At 35.7% G+C, this 14918-nt stretch overlaps 1 protein-coding gene across 1 annotated transcript in view; it reads left to right on the top strand.

The window, feature by feature from the left end:
• The window catches only part of LOC306875658 (sodium channel protein type 1 subunit alpha-like), a gene marked incomplete at both ends in the record, with an annotated part of 33178 nt that extends 23187 nt beyond the window's left edge, over nt 1-9991 (top strand). The window contains 9 exons of the mRNA XM_079426340.1: nt 710-864; nt 1145-1318; nt 2420-2542; nt 5939-6211; nt 6379-6432; nt 6547-6684; nt 6896-7000; nt 7305-7575; nt 8802-9991. Of these exons, the coding sequence (XP_079282466.1) occupies nt 710-864; nt 1145-1318; nt 2420-2542; nt 5939-6211; nt 6379-6432; nt 6547-6684; nt 6896-7000; nt 7305-7575; nt 8802-9991 (2483 nt within the window). The remainder of the gene's footprint in view (nt 1-709; nt 865-1144; nt 1319-2419; nt 2543-5938; nt 6212-6378; nt 6433-6546; nt 6685-6895; nt 7001-7304; nt 7576-8801) is intronic.
• Between the last annotated feature and the right edge of the window lie 4927 nt (nt 9992-14918).

Genomic DNA, 14918 nt, shown 5'->3' with positions numbered 1-14918 from the left:
TACAGTTCTTGGAGACTGGGGAGTAAACAACCTTGCTTGTGATGTTCCTTGTATTAAAAGGGCAGTCGTGTGCCTAATGGTTAGAGAGTCAGACTTGTAACCCATAGGTGGCGGGTTTGAGTCTCAGGCAGGGATTGTAGGTGGGGGCAGTGAATGACTAGCACTCTCTCCACCCTCAATACCAAGAGTTGAGACCCTTGAGCAAGGCGCCAAACCCCCAACTGCTCCCCAGGAGCCACAGCAAAAATGGCTGCCCACTGCTCCGGGTGTGTGTTCATGGTGTGTGTGTGTGTGTTCACTACTCACTGCTGTGTTAGTAAATGTAAATGAAAACCTAAAGGAACTGACTTTGCACACCCACTAAAACCGCCTTCAGACTAATTAGTTAAAAGTATTTGGAAAAATGATAAGAGAGAAATGTAGCGTTACATCATGTGCTCACCAATGGATCCTCTGCAGTGAATGGGTGCCGTCAGAAGGAGAGTCCAAACAGCTCATAGCTGAAGTAATCCACGCCTCTCCAGTCCATCAATTAATGTCTTGTGAATTTAAAAGCTCTCTGTTTGTAGATGTTGTAGACGTTTTAACTTCAAACCGCTGCTTTATGCCACTTTATTATGGCCAACATAATAATCCATAATAACATGAAAAAGTCCAACCCACCTTTACTTATTTGTTCATTTCTCCAAATCTATACTTTGTTTTTCAGGGTGTGTCCAAAAGTTCCGGTGCTGCCAGGTGGATGCTGAAAAGGGCATGTGGAAGAAATGGTGGCTGCTGAGACAGACATGCTATAACATAGTGGAGCACACCTGGTTTGAGACCTTCATCGTCTTTATGATTCTGCTTAGCAGTGGCGCTCTGGTGAGGGAAATGCATGCTATTTTGTTTGTCAGTGTGTCACAGGCTAAAGCCTTGACTCACTTTCAATAGAGTTTGATGTGAACATGTTGCTAAGCCTATGACACAATACTCTAGACAGAATAATACATGGCACACACAAATATTGTTGGTTTTTATTACCTGTTTTAAATTTTATGGGCATTTAAAATCAGTATTTTTCTTGAATGTATTTTTTTTCACTCAACTTGTTGCAATCCATGCTTCTAATCCTTTATATCTTTACATCTCAAACATTTTTCAGGCATTTGAGGACATTTACCTCGAGTCAAGGAAGACCATAAAGATCATACTGGAATTTGCTGATAAAGTTTTCACGTACATCTTCATTCTCGAGATGCTGCTGAAATGGGTCGCATATGGTTTTGCCAAATACTTCACCAATCTCTGGTGCTGGCTGGACTTTATTATTGTTGATGTAGGTTCAACTTTTGATTAAATATAATATGTGCTGCGCAAGTTACAGTTAGGGTTGTGGTCGTAAGTTTACATACACTTTGCAGAATCTGCAAAATGCTAGTAATAGAGATGATTACATATAGTCCACAAGAAAAAAATAACAGATGAATTTATAAAAATGAACCCATTCAAAAATTCCTATATGCTTGATACTTCTTGTATGATTTGTGATAGCTGTCACTGAGCACTGCTCTTCAGAAAAATCCTCCAGGTCCTGCACGTCTTCTGGTTTTCCAGGATCTTCTGCATATTTGAACCCTAACAGTGTCTATATGACAATTTACTTTAATATAAAAATAGTGCTGAAAAAAAAATTGTGTTTTAATATTGCTAATATTTTGCTGATTCTGAAAGGTGTATGTAAAACCAAAAACTGAAAATTATGCCATCATTAATTTACACTTATGTCTTTTCAAATCTGTATGACTGATAGGATGCTAGTCATCATAATAGGGATTAGATACTGTTATAGATTTTATTACTATTTTGAATAACTTTTTATGTTCTCTTTTTATTTTAGTTGTAGTTATTTTAGTACATCATTTAAAAATTAGAAATTTTGCCTCGACAACTAGCTGAAATAAAGTAAAATTTATGGGTTTTTTTAAAGTTATATTTATATTTTTTTATTATACAAATATAATAAAAAGTAGTAAAATAACACAGTACTATTTGGCTGGTGCCCTGCCATGCAGGTTGCATTTAGCTCAGATTTTGTCTGCAAGTTTGCAGCGTGATTTGCATGAGTCCTTTAGTGAACTGGGTGCTAAAACAACGCAGGCAGTAGGTGCATATTAACTTATAAAAGCACCATTGTCAAGAGAGCATCAGTGAACTGAGAATGATTGATTGGAAATGATGGCTTTCGTGTGTGTTATGCATGTGGGTGTTGAGACTGAGTCAGTTTATACTGTTTGATAACAGTTGCGAGAGTGAACTGGACATTTGTGCATTTGAAAGGCCGTTTTCCCATGAGAACTCGCAGAGACGTTGAGATTGGAGCAGGAAGGAAGGGAATCGTGACTGCTTTTCTCCTAATGAGCTCTGTTGATGTGTGTAGGTTTCTCTGATCAGCCTGGTGGCCAACGCCTTGAATTATTCAGAGCTGAGCGCCATCAAATCTCTCCGAACCCTGAGAGCCTTCCGACCGCTCCGAGCTCTCTCACGCTTTGAAGGAATGAGGGTAAAATCTGTGAACTATTTATTCATTTACATATATAAATCTTTATTCTTAAATTAAATTTGCATATGATAAAATTACATTACATTTATAATAAATTATACATTTATTGAGGACTTATATTATATAGAGAGGACTTCATTCAATCAATGAAAGGCTGACTGAGTAAGAAGCAGACCTGAATTCATTGAAAATGGACTCTTTAGTTGCCTTTGGTCTTCTTTTGACCTTTTCACACTTGAACTTGTCAGTCCAGTGTCTTTCTGGGTTTATCCGGTGTTATCTTGGTTAGTCCTGGTTGGTCAGGTTTTGAGATTTCACACTACTATTGTAAACTCTGGGTTAACGTCTTGTGATTTGATTCAATTTCAAATTTGATTTGATAATGACTTCAGGCAATCACATACAGTACGTACTGTCTCAAGGAAAGAATTCCCATTATTATTATAATATATAATATTACTGTAAAATTAAAGTGATTTGTAAACAAACATTTAAATTGCACATAAGGCTGTTTTTATAAAAACAAAAATGTATTATAGGCTTATAATCATGTTTCTACTCTAGTTTGTAGCAATTTAAACAGTGGATGTTTTGATGATAGATTTATTCAAGCATAAAATATATATTAAAAAACAGGTTAAGATAATGAATATATAGGCTAATATAGTGTGTACATTTAGCATAATGTTCCTTTCTAGAGTTCATTTTTCCAACTGGTTAACGAGCTATAAACATTGAATTGCTTTTTTTTTTTATTCATGCATCATCTGAAAACAGACCAATTTCTGGGATGTAAGAATTGATTTTGGAGAATTCCAAAATAGAGTCACGTGTAGTCACGTAGTTGAGGATTTGATGTAATCTGAAAAGAAACGGAGCAAGTTGGAAGATTTCAAACCTCATTATTTAGTACAGGGTTGCCCAGACTTTGAGAGTTGATAAATAGCTAATAATTAATAAAATCAAAAATGTGTAAATATATATATATAAGTAAATCATTAAAGGATCATCATTTATTCACTCTTAAGTTGTTCAAAAGCTGTATGAAGTTGTAAAAGAAGATATTTTGAAGAATGTTGGTGACAAAACAGTTGCCGGTTGCCATTGACTTCCGTATGGAAAAAAGTACTATGGAAATCAATGGTTAACTGTTTGGATCCCACTCCACCATTCTTCAAAATATCTTCTTTTGTGTTCAACAGAAGAAAGAAACTCATACAACAACATGAGGCTGAGTAAATGACAGAATTTTCCTTTTTAGGTGAACTATCCCCTTAAAAACAATACAAATGAAACACTAAAAAGATTAAACTTTTTATGTTTACCCTGCATGCCATTTGACTGTTTTGAAAAATGAACCTAAAATCTCAGGTATACTTCAGAAAATATTTTAGATCAAAGTGGTTCAGCGACAAAAACGAAATGCTGCTTTAGTATAATGTTCACGTTATCATTCACAATAAGGTCGTAAGCACGCATTAAGAAAGTAAATGGGGTTAAAATTGATTTCATGTTGACTTTAAGAGCGCTGAGAAAAATGTGTGCCTGTTGTACAGTAGATCGTGCCTGTGGCTTTTTCCTCTGTCTCCCCTCTCACTGTTCCAGCTAAATGTGTGTCACAGTCCCCAATAAACCTGATCAGTTAACAAGACTGACAGCAACCTCTTTGCACGTTCCTCATTCTAGACAATGCAGATAAAAAGGTGGATTTGTGTATGATTTTCTATAAAATGTTTTTAGAAATTGAGAAAAATTGATTAACATGACCTCGTCCTAAAAGACAATGAACAAAAACTACTTATTGGCTGCTGAGAGCTTGAAACCATTGAAATTCGACTGTGAGATAATCCTGTGTCCTGTCATCATTTGTGGTGTTTTACTAAACAATTACAAGCTGTGAATTGCAAGCAATGGTAGGGAGCATTGACGTGCTGCTTTATGTAATAAGCTCAGGGGTGGGGGTCGATTGTGCTGTTATTGACCAAACGCTTGCCTACGTTCTCCACACGAATGTGATGTTGCGATGACTTCCCCTCACGTGGCAATCACTGATCTCTCCTCTGTTTGTATTGACAGTGTCTAGAAATGCACCGTGCATCCGGATGTTCCATTGCTGCTGAGTGCCTTTAACATGTGCTTTCATTTCTTTTTGTGTTTGTTCATTTACAGTAAACGTTAATACTGTGGCTTCACCGTACATCCTAAAGGTCATGCTTTTTCATGCCAAGGTTGTCAAGGTTGTGCGTATTCAGAACTGAATTGCGAGGCATTTAAATAGCATTTCGGTTCCTGAATATAAATTGAAGTAGCAGACAATTGAATTTATATATATATATATATATATATATATATATATATATATATATATATATATATATATATATAATCTATATAATTTATTTAAAATAGTATATTAAAATAGAAAATAGAAATATATATGTATATAATAAATTACATAATTATAATTTTATAATTTATTTATCATCACAAATGATAATTTTATCATCTAAAATTAATTTTATATATATATATATATATAGAGAGAGAGGGAGATTTTTTATTTAAAATGTTATATATTTTATACTATATGTTTTATAATTTATATTTTATATATTTGCAGCCTTATTTCTTTAAATTGCTCCAAATCAACATAATGTGGTGACATTTCAAATTCAGCTGATTTTTCAATTCTGAACTTTGCACAATCATCCAAACTGCAAAACTGACAAAACTAGTGAGTGCACAGATCGACGTGCACCGATAACTTTCCCTCTCCATTCCTCGTTCTTTTTTCCCAGCTTCTCCCCTCGATCGTTATTTTCATTGCCGGTAATGATGTGTCCTCCTGCCATTGTTACTGCTAACCATTACGCACTGGGGAGTTTCTCATTACACTCATGTGTTTTCCTCTCTTTACCAAAATTCAACAGAATAATAAACGGATGCACTTAGTTTTACTGGTGTATCAGGCCTATTATAGAGCTGGGTGATATGGCAAAAAAGTATCAATATTGATGTTTTTACTCTGAAATTACAGTGTGCTGCTTTTATTTCACTCAAATGAATAATCATTTCAACCAGTCAACCGTTATATTTAAGAAGATTCAAAATGTTGAATTTAAAATACAATAAAAGACTAATCGAAAATATTCAAGGCATGCTTTCCACATTGTTAGTCATTAGATAAATATGAGAAAAAATATATTTTAACAATATAATACCAATATACAGTAAGAAGCAATTTTTACTTGCATATTTTTTTTTTTTACTTTTTAACTGTTAATTTTTGAGTTGCGGCAAATAAATCATTGAATAAGCTGTAAAAGAAAGTGCTTCCGTGACGATTGCACAATATTCATGACACTTTGTGAGTTTGTGATATTTTTGTTGATGCAGGTGGTTGTGAATGCTCTTCTGGGTGCCATCCCCTCCATCATGAACGTCCTGCTGGTCTGCCTCATCTTCTGGCTCATTTTTAGCATTGTGGGCGTCAACTACTTCGCCGGAAAGTTTTACGAATGTGTAAACAAAACCACGGGAAAGCGCATGTCTACTGCAGATATCCGTAATAAAACGGAGTGTATCAATAGCCCCCATGAACTCCAATGGAGAAATTGGAAGATTAACTTTGACAATGTAGGAAATGGATACCTGTCCCTGCTACAAGTGGTAAGGTTGCCCCAAGCATTTGATGGTCAATAAATATGAGAGAGATTTGTCTAATTTTTTTATTACAGCAAAATATTATTTACCATGCAAAATAATTTCACAATGCAACAACATTAATGGTCCTAAAATCAAAAAGTAAAATGTCAAGTTTTCTTCATTTTGTCTAGGCCACTTTTAAAGGGTGGTTGCCCATTATGTATGCAGCAGTAGACTCTCGCAATGTAAGTCTTTTTTTGATTGTCATTTTATAGTTGCTTCAATAATATTTAATTCAAAATTATGATTTATAATCAAACTGTGCTGGTGCATGTTGCCCTTCATCTCCATTACTGCAGGAAGATGAGCAGCCAGAGTATGAGGTGAATCTGTATATGTACCTCTATTTTGTCATCTTCATCATCCTTGGATCTTTTTTCACATTAAATCTCTTCATTGGCGTCATCATTGACAACTTCAATCAGCAGAAGAAAAAGATAAGTATCTATATACTATAAACTTGACAAGAAAGGCAGCTGCTTTGGATGTTTTTGAAATGATTTTGACTCAGAAATATATATATTATAAGTGTGTGTGTACTCAATGGATGCTCTACAAAGAAGATGGCTTTACAAAGTATATATTTTGGATGATAAAATCGAGGCTGTTTTAGTCCCAAAATGATCTTTCTGTCTTTTCTGTCTTTACTTTGGGGGTCAGGATATTTTCATGACAGAAGAGCAGAAGAAATACTACAACGCTATGAAGAAGCTTGGCTCAAAGAAACCTCAAAAACCCATTCCAAGGCCAAAAGTAAGCATTACTTTGAAACACTGCTTGCATTCTTGTCATCATGTCATGTCAGAACTTCTCTTTTTCTATGAAATGCAAAATGAGGTAGAATGTCTAAGCTGCTCTTTTTCATAAATCTAAAGTGTATGGTGATTTTTCTATAAATATAGACTGCTGTTAAGATTTCCTGGTATAAATCACAACCGCTTTTGTTATATGGAATAGAGAAGCGCAAACATTCTGCTTTGCAGAAGATATAAAACAAAAAAGGGGTTGGAATAACTTAATGTTCATCTTTTCATGTATGCATTCTCATTTATTTCAGAACAAGATTCAAGGATTCATCTTTGACCTCGTAACCAAACAGGCCTTTGACATTTTCATTATGGTCTTTATCTGGCTCAATATGGTCACTATGATGGTGGAGACGGAAGATCAAACCAAGGTTATGGCCGATGTGCTGTCCTGGATCAATCTTGTTTTCATTGTGCTCTTCTCCAGTGAATGTGTGCTAAAGATGGCTGCGCTACGGCAGTACTTCTTCACCGTCAGCTGGAATGTATTTGACTTTATCGTGGTCATCCTGTCTATAGTTGGTAAGACCTGCAATATGATGAGGAATTGACCCTTTACTAAGCAATTATTTTATCACTCCCTCCAGTTTTTCACAGTTGTGTGATCAACTAATGCAATGCAAAATCAACTAAATATTTCTTTCTTCTTTTCAAACCAGCAAACTGCAAAATAATCACACAAAGTGCAGTGCTACTTAGCCATTGACATGTTAGTGTGATAAAGAAGCATGAATGAATGATAAAATAAAGTGAGGTGCATGCTTGATGTTAAAAAGAATTATGAGCCATAACAGGAAACACCCATGGTCACACATGTTTGAATGGTCAAATTTGTTATTTTATCTGTTATGTTTTGTGAATATAAAATATATGGGAGAAAATTCAATGTGCGTCAGTATATTAGATATGTGCATCAGGGGCAAAATTTACTAACAGCTTGCACCAGCGCAAACCGGCTTTTTGCGTTAAAATAGTTCTGTCAGGATTTACTAAAGAACCAGCCTAATAAACCTGGTACAATGAAGAATTAGCGCTGAAAAAGCGTGGGCACAGTTGTTTTTGCGCTTGACCTTATTGAATATGCATTTGTAGGAATTTCCCTTTCAGACACAAAATTTATGGGAGGAGAGTAGAAAATCACAATGTTGACAATATCTTAAAATCTTTATGCTTTATAATCACATTTAGCAGATAATATAGTTACATTTTGTGACGATACAAGCAATAAAGTAAAATTCTGAAATTTTGATCACGCATATCACACAAAGAATCCCGGTGATACTCTTTTCTTATCTGAACTGTAAATTTCTAACTTGCCACTTAATATTTTTTACAAAAATAACAATCCTGTTTAAACTTTAAGTGACAGAATTTGGTAAGACATTCTGTTTTTTTTTTTTTTGTCATTTATATAACTATGTACTATATACATGTATCCCAAAAAAAAAAGTTTTTTCTTTTGTTTGTAAATTGTATTTTTAATGACAAGAATAACTTGACTTGTTTAAAAGTGTGTAAAAATTTAGAAGGACACAAAAATAAACAAGCCTTCTGGATTGTTTAAAAAAATTGGTCACCTAATTATATTTTTAAAAATCGCAAATTTTCAGCAAAATTTTGGAAATTAACATCACAAATTTTGGTGGGAAATTAACATCACCCTCATTTTGCTTGCAAAAATGTCAAAAAAATCACTACATCCTATAGACAGTGCTGTTTCAACATTCATTTACCTCTTGTCGTTGCAGGCATGTTCCTGGCAGAAGTCATTAAGAAGTACTTTGTCTCGCCCACCTTGTTTCGCGTCATTCGCCTCGCCCGGATCGGCCGCGTGCTACGTCTTATCCGAGGCGCCAAGGGAATACGGACCCTTCTGTTTGCGTTGATGATGTCACTTCCTGCCCTTTTCAACATCGGACTTCTTCTCTTCCTTGTCATGTTCATCTACGCCATCTTCGGCATGTCCAACTTCGCCTACATCAAAAAATCAGACGGCATTGACGACATGTTCAACTTCGAGACATTTGGCAACAGCATGTTGTGTTTGTTTCAGATCACCACCTCGGCAGGCTGGGACGGCCTTCTGGCACCCATGTTAAATACCAATGGAAACGAATCTGAATGCGACCCGAATAAGACCTTCCCCGGCAGCCAGGTTAAAGGCGACTGCGGGAACCCGCCCATCGGGATTTTCTTCTTCGTCAGCTACATCATCATATGCTTTCTGATCGTGGTGAACATGTACATCGCCGTTATCCTGGAGAACTTCAGCGTGGCCACCGAGGAGAGCGCCGAGCCTTTGAGCGAAGATGACTTCGATAGGTTTTACGAGGTTTGGGAGAAGTTTGACCCGAATGCCACACAGTTCATGAATTACGACAAGTTGTCAGACTTTGCCAATTCTCTGGATCCGCCTCTGCGAATACCCAAGCCCAACCGACTGAAGCTGATCTCCATGAATCTGCCGATGGTGAGCGGCGAACGCATCCACTGTCTGGATATCTTGTTCGCTTTCACCAAACGGGTTCTTGGGGAAGGCGGCGAGATGGACATCCTTCGCGGACAAATGGAAGACCGATTCATGGTCTCCAACCCCTCAAAGTCCTCTTACGAGCCCATCACCACAACCCTGTGCAGGAAGCATGAAGATATGTCTGCTGCAATCATCCAGAGAGCCTTCAGGAAGCACATGGTCCGGGATAGTATGAAGAAGGTCCGTAATGACAACAGAGAGATCAGGCATCAAAACGGGAAGGTCCCGAGTAAAGAGTCTGTTGACAATGACAAGTGCGATAATAACAGCGCTTCGGAAGACTCAAACGCAACGCCCGCCACGTCCTCTCCGCTTTCGTATGATAGCCTGACGCAGAACGCCACAAACAAATACAAGAAGGATAAACATGAGAAGGAAGTGGAAGACAAAGGTAACGGCGTTTAGAGTAGCATTACGAACAATTGTTTACAACTTTTACTTCAAGTTATTTGTCAGGGTCAGGTGACCTTGCCTGTTTCATGTGGATGTCTATGCCATACTGCCTGAGCATACTTGAACTTTGTGCCTATTCTGGAGCTGTGATTGACATGATTTAGGCAGTGAAGCTGCTACGCCTAACCTGTTTCACTCGCTGGCGAAAATGGCGATGGACCAAATGTCGTTGTTTTGTCTAAGTGTAGTGATCTCATGTGTTTTCTTTGTGTGCTGGTCAGCAGGTTTGTGTGTCGGAGATACATCCAGTGTGTTGCATTGAGAAGGTGAAGTGTGTGATTTTTGTGCCACTAGTGGCACCAAACCTTAAAAGCAAAATATACAAATATAGTGTGTAATTAAAGCATATGTAATATTGCATAAATATATATAATATGCAAATCGACATATTAGAATGATTTCTGAAGGATCATGTGACACTGAAGACTGGAGTAATGATGCTGAAAATTCAGCTTTGAATGACAGGAATAAATTACTTTTAGAATATATTCAAATAGAAACTGGTTATTTTAAATCGTAATAATGTTTCACAATAGTAATGGTTTTACAGTATTTTTTATCTGTAATTGTACAGTATGAGAGACACTATATAAGTGATTCAAAACCCCAAAGTTTTGAATACTGTTGGCATTACATACATATATAAATCATTGTGATATTTAAAAATATCAGTTGATTTTATATTGTGAAATATACTTTACATATTTAATATATCACCCAGCCCTATTTGCTAGAAAACAGTAGTCCCGTCCACCATGAAAAACAGGCAATTGGTTGTCAATGGGTCAAAAATTGACTAGTTAACTTTACTAGTTAATCCCTGATTGTAGATGCTGTAACTACACCATTATGGGAGCAAAATATTATAGCACTAGTGAAGGATATGGGACTATATGTTCTTGTGATGTTATTGTTGAGACATAATAAATTATTGCAATTGAACAGGAATGTTTGGTGCTTCTGTTGGTGCAGAAATGACATACTTCCTCTTTAAATGCCATTTTGTGTTTGTTAATATAATTTTGCGTTTCTCTTATCTGTTTTTGTTTTTAAGTGAGAGTGATTTGTTGCAAGGTTACGTTTTCCTATGTTACTTGAGACAAGAGTTGATGTATTTTTTTCTTCTGTTGACTGTTGCCGACCACTGTTGCAGTTGGTTGTTGTTGATACATGTGTACTTATAGTTGCATGATAGCTCACCTGTAGTCATACAAGTTTCTCACTCAGTATTTCAGAATGGCTCAGTGCCTCTCAGGTCTCTCTTCAACATGCTAGAAAGCCATTCGCACATGTGCCTTCCCTACTTGAGAGCTTGCAGCAAACACTTTCCTTAAACCTCAAGACCTCTGTCACATCCTGAACTGTGAAACCTGTCTGATTTCAGCCTTTCCTGTAGCTGCATCACTGATATTGCACTTGAAACAGCTTTGAAGAAATAGTTCACTCAAAAATTCAAAGTGTGTGAAAATGTATTCACCCTTATGCTATCAAAGATGTAGATGAGTTTGTTTCTTCATCAGAACAGATCTGAAGAAATGTAGCATTACATCATTTGCTCACCAGTGGAACCTCTGCAGTGAATGGGTGCCGTCAGAATGAGTCCAAACAGCTGATAAAAACATCAAAATAATCCACACATCTCCGGTCCAATGCCTTGTGAAGTGAAAAGCTGCATGTTTGTAAGAAACAAATGCCTCATTAACTCGTTATGTCTTCAATCCATTGCTTCCAGCTAAAATACAAGTCCTCCATCCATAATATTGCTTTCTCCATTGAAAAGGTTGTCTTGCATGAATCAGGAGAGAAATATGCACAGATTAAGCAGTGTTTACAAGTGAAACGGTGTGGATTACTTGTGGAATATTGTGATGTTTTTATCAGATGTTTGGACTCTCGTTCTGACGGCACCCATTCACTGCAGAGCATCCATTGGTGAACAAGTGATGCTACATTTCTCCAATCTGTTCTTATGAAGAAACAAACTCATTTATATCGTGGATGACTTGAGGGAGAGTACATTTTCAGCGAATTCTCCTTTTTGGGCAAACTGTTCCTTTAACAAAGCATTTAGAGATCTGTTCCCATCTTCTTCACTTCTGCATCGTAGCGGGATTCATCAACGGTTGTGAATTCATTTTTGTATATGAACTCCGATTTGGTCATGTAGCTGCTCTAGACCATGTCTTAAGCCAAAACTGCATCTTTCAGCATTCAAATCTTTGCATTTTTAAAGATTTCTCTCAAAAATGGTTCTTCACATATGTAAATATTTTGTAGGAATATGCAATCTGTTATAAAATTTCTATAATGCATAAATTATGGATTATAATCTATATAGGGAATGTGAAAGGTTTAAAATAAAAGGTTATATGCATCATAAAAGCTAAAATACAAAATTATGCTGAAGTCATATGGGAAATATAATCTTTCTGATTATTTTGAAGCTAAAATATTGTGAAATATGAGTGTTTTTATTTATATTATGCATTCGGTTTTTATAAATAACACTGAGGAATATATAAATGCACCATTTTTGTTTGCTGCATATTTCACCAATGAAGATTCTAGTTCTATATATTTCTGTTATCAATGTTAGCCAACAGGTTGTTTGACATGTGTCTTTACGATGACTGAAGACTGATGGGATAGTGTGTATTTGTTTACATTTTTATAGTTATGAATGTTATCATTACATTTTGTTTCATGTCAGAGACTCATATGTTCCACATAAACACAGTCATAAGTGTAACTGCTCCATGTGAATGTGACATGTATTGAGGAAATGAATTCTAGGTATATTAGGAATTTATGAGACGAATATCAGCTTTTATATGCATCATGCTTGTAGTCCGTGAGTTAAACTGCATGCGAGACATTGCTATGGATCAGTTCTTTAAGCTAAAAGAATAAACTCATCACATACCTCACACCTGATACAACTCTGTGTATTTATTGTTTTTTGTGAATTTTAGTTTTAGCTGTTAAAGCACCTTTTGTATCTGCTGTGATTATTTGAATTCATTCTTTATTTAGCCACTTTTACAATCCATGACTTGAGTACGAGACATGCAAGTAAGTAGAATTGTGTGTGCCACTATTTCACATATGCATATTCATTTTAATTTTCCCCCTCCAAAGGTTTGGAATAATTATGTTTTTTTCTTGAAGGATCATGTGACACTGAAGACTGGAGTAATGTCTGCTAAAAAATCAGCTATGATCACAGGAATAGATTACGTTTTAAAATATATTACAGTAGAAATCAGCTGTGTTAAATTGTAATATTTCACATTATTACTGTATTTTTCATCAAAAAATGCCTTGGTGAGCATCTGTCAGCACTGTGTTGGAGGGAACGATGCACAGAGGTCTTCAACACTGCTCCTGGGGACCCACTGTCTTGCAAAGTTTATTTCCAACCTGCTTCTGCACACCTGCCTTTGTATTTTCAAGCAATCTTGAGGAGCATGATTAGGTGCTTCAGGTGTGTTTGATTAGAGTTGTAGCTAAACTATGCAGGACAGTGGGTCCCCAGGAACAGGGTTGAAGACCTATGGCTTAAACACACGAACATTTTAAGACATTTAAGACCCGACAACCACAGACTGGGGTATAAATACATGGGATAACGAGGATAATAGACAAGACATGAACTAAATGACATAATCAAAGGGAGACAGAAACTGGGCAAAGAACACACACAAACAGTCCAGGGGTGTGACAGTATCAGAGACTTCGTTCCAAGACATTAAAAAATTATTATTCCAAACTGTGAAATTGAAAAGTAATGACTGTGTTCAACCAGGTTTCCAAATTTTCATGCATTTCATAACAACTAACATGTATGGGAAAAAAAAAAGGTAATTGCTTTTTTCTACAATTCTGAATTTATATCTACCTATTCTGACATTTTTGTCTCAGAATTGCAAGTTTATATCTCCCAATTCTGACTTTATATCTCGAAACTGAGGAAAAAGTCAGAATTGGGAGATAAAAAGTCACAGTTACAAATGCATTTCCTTTTTTTTATTTTATCCCATGGAGAAAACAGTCTAAGGTAGAAAACAGTAACAAATCAATTCAACATCAAGTCAACATTTGAAATCTACTTGGCAACGATGACAGTTTGCTCTAAGTGATGATTCCTCTAAATATATTCACATTTTTCAGCATCTATACGCCCTGATGTCTGTTCATAAACACATAGTAATGTTTCTCAGGGAGAGAGATGTTTTATGGACAGGGCTCTGGTCTCAAGTGACTGTCCGCTCTAATTAGGAGCACATTAGAGCTCCCGTAACTTCAGTCCTGACCATTTCAACTCCACCACAATCAACATTAGACCTGATCCACTTCCGCAAAACACCACAGTTTCTCTGCTAATGAGCTTTTATGTGAAAATGCTTCATTTTGTTGTCCTCAGATGTGTCTGACCTCACATCATCTAATGCTTCTGTCTGATTTGCAGAGTAACAAATGTACTTTATGACAGTAATGCTAATTGTTGTTATTATTATCATCATTTTTTTGTCTTTATTGAATCATGTCAGATTAATAATAATTATTATTATTATCAACAACAACAATAATGATAATAATGCTTATTATTATTATTGTTCATTTATATATTTATTATTCAGAATTGTTATTAATAATAATAATAATTAATCTGAAACGATCCGATAAAGAAACAAAAATGACAATAATAACAAGTTAGCATTATTGTCAGATTTTTGTATTTATTATTATTATTAATAGTATCAAGTTATCAAGTCGCTTTGAATAAAAGTGTCTGTTAAATTACTAAATGTAAATGTATTATTATTATATAAATGTCAATATATATACATTTATATTATATTTTAATACAATATAAAAT

Source organism: Barbus barbus (genome assembly GCF_936440315.1).
Source record: "Barbus barbus genome assembly, chromosome: 10".
Taxonomy (NCBI): Eukaryota; Metazoa; Chordata; class Actinopteri; order Cypriniformes; family Cyprinidae; genus Barbus; species Barbus barbus.
Note: the sequence above shows the minus strand (reverse complement) of the source record. Positions and strands in the feature narration are given on the sequence as shown.